Source organism: Centruroides sculpturatus, unplaced genomic scaffold (genome assembly GCF_000671375.1).
Source record: "Centruroides sculpturatus isolate CEXI.00-Female unplaced genomic scaffold, Cexi_2.0 scaffold1947, whole genome shotgun sequence".
NCBI classification, from domain to species: Eukaryota; Metazoa; Arthropoda; class Arachnida; order Scorpiones; family Buthidae; genus Centruroides; species Centruroides sculpturatus.
The window spans coordinates 30,644-32,402 of record NW_019386082.1 but is presented as its reverse complement, the minus strand read 5'-3'; the positions used below and the strand labels follow the sequence as shown (position 1 = coordinate 32,402).

The window sequence follows — 1,759 nt, the reverse complement described above, 5'->3', positions numbered from 1 at the left end:
TAATTATTTAATTTTTATTCAATAAATCTGAATGGTTGTGTATAATATTTAAAGTTTGAACAATCAGAAATCCAATGATATGCAGATATTTATTTAACTGTAAAACTTACATATTAAAAAATTATATCCTACTGAGAATCAGTAACTAAAAATTATTTTTTCATATTGTGATCATAAAACTAATTTATCTATTATTGATGTAAAATATCTTTCAAAAAGCATTGAGATACAATATCTCTATGCATAATATATTATTTATACAAATCCCTGTTCAGTTAATTTTTAAAATAGAAGATATATGGCTGTAAATTTCCAAAAGAAGAGTTTACGAGAGATGATTTATTAAATTACTGTACCGAGAAAAATTACCAATTAGCTCAAATATACAACAATCCAAAAAAAAAAACAGAAAAAAATTATACATACTTTGTTACAGAAATGCATCATAAAATATGCATGTTTTTTAAATGAAACATTAAATTCTTATTAAAATTTGCAAAATTTAAAGATCATTCATATTATCAATAAAATAATTATGATAATCAGATTTTGCTTTATTCTCCTACTATTTCCATAATTAGTAAGACCAGTATAGTAATACTATAAAAAAAAATCAATGTTAATAATTTAGCAATAACCATATAAAACTAGAATAAGTTGATTTGAAAATTTTAAATGCTGATTTTATATAGTTGATTATCAAAGCAAATCCCAAATCAAACGGAAGCCATTATCATTTTGCATATTTCTATGCAGACTTTTAAGGCGTCATTGAAGTAATCAATTTAATTTATTAACGACAGACACGCTTCCATCCTTCTTCATCTGGTTCTTCTTTATTACGTAATCTGTCTGATCTCTTATCTTTATTGTCTCTCCATACATTGCTGCTACTTCCTTCTACAATTAAAAAAAAAACTCATTCATTAGAATTTAAAAAAATGTTAGAAACATTACATTTATAACATTTCATTCATTGTTATTTCACATAGTATAGTATTATCTTTCTAAAAAACGTAATTTATTTATTAACAAAATACAGTGAAATCACTAACAATATTAGGCAAAACAAGAAAAAATATTGTGGAGAGAGATTTCTAAAATATTCCCTTCCTCCATGTAACCTTGTCAGACTACAAGTAGGGTTATTTTTGGAAAGTTAGATATATTATTATTAAAAAATTTAATGCTGAAACACCAAAAACATGCTAAATCTGGAAATCTGTTCAGGTTTTGTACTAACTGCCTGCAAGTAATATTTTTGTGGAATTGTATATTAAGAGTACTATATTTTGATTCTAAAAATGAGTGATACATTGAAATTAATTTACTGCATTATTACTGTGATAAAGAAAGGAAAGTCTACACATTTTACAAATACAGTTTAAAAAAAATTCCTTGCTAAACAATTTATTGCAGTAAAGGATATCATTCACCTGGAAAAAGTTTTGTTAAGCTAGTATAAACTGTGTAGGGAATATTTCTTATTGTTATGAAGGAATTTATCAAAAAATTGCCGTAGTAAGATTTGACTATATTATTCTGTTTTATATCACTATACTTCTTTTTAAATAGAGTTAAGAATGTAGGTAATGGAATGAACTCTGCTACAACAGCAACCACTGTTAATAAGAAGTGTACATTCATTCACCACTCACTATTATTATTAAATAATAGTGCAATTTCAGCTGTCTTCATAAACAAGACATATTTGTTTTTATATCTACAGATCATCAATTATGAAAAAAAAAAAAAAAAA

At 24.5% G+C, this 1,759-nt stretch overlaps 1 protein-coding gene across 1 annotated transcript in view; it reads right to left on the bottom strand.

Annotated features, from left to right (window-relative positions):
* Window positions 1-309: 309 nt before the first annotated feature.
* LOC111613476 (eukaryotic translation initiation factor 3 subunit A-like) overlaps window positions 310-1,759 on the bottom strand; it is a 30,991-nt gene continuing 29,541 nt past the window's right edge. Inside the window, exon 20 of the mRNA XM_023354830.1 lies at window positions 310-900. Coding sequence (XP_023210598.1) covers window positions 794-900 — 107 coding nt within the window. The 3' untranslated portion in view covers window positions 310-793. The remainder of the gene's footprint in view (window positions 901-1,759) is intronic.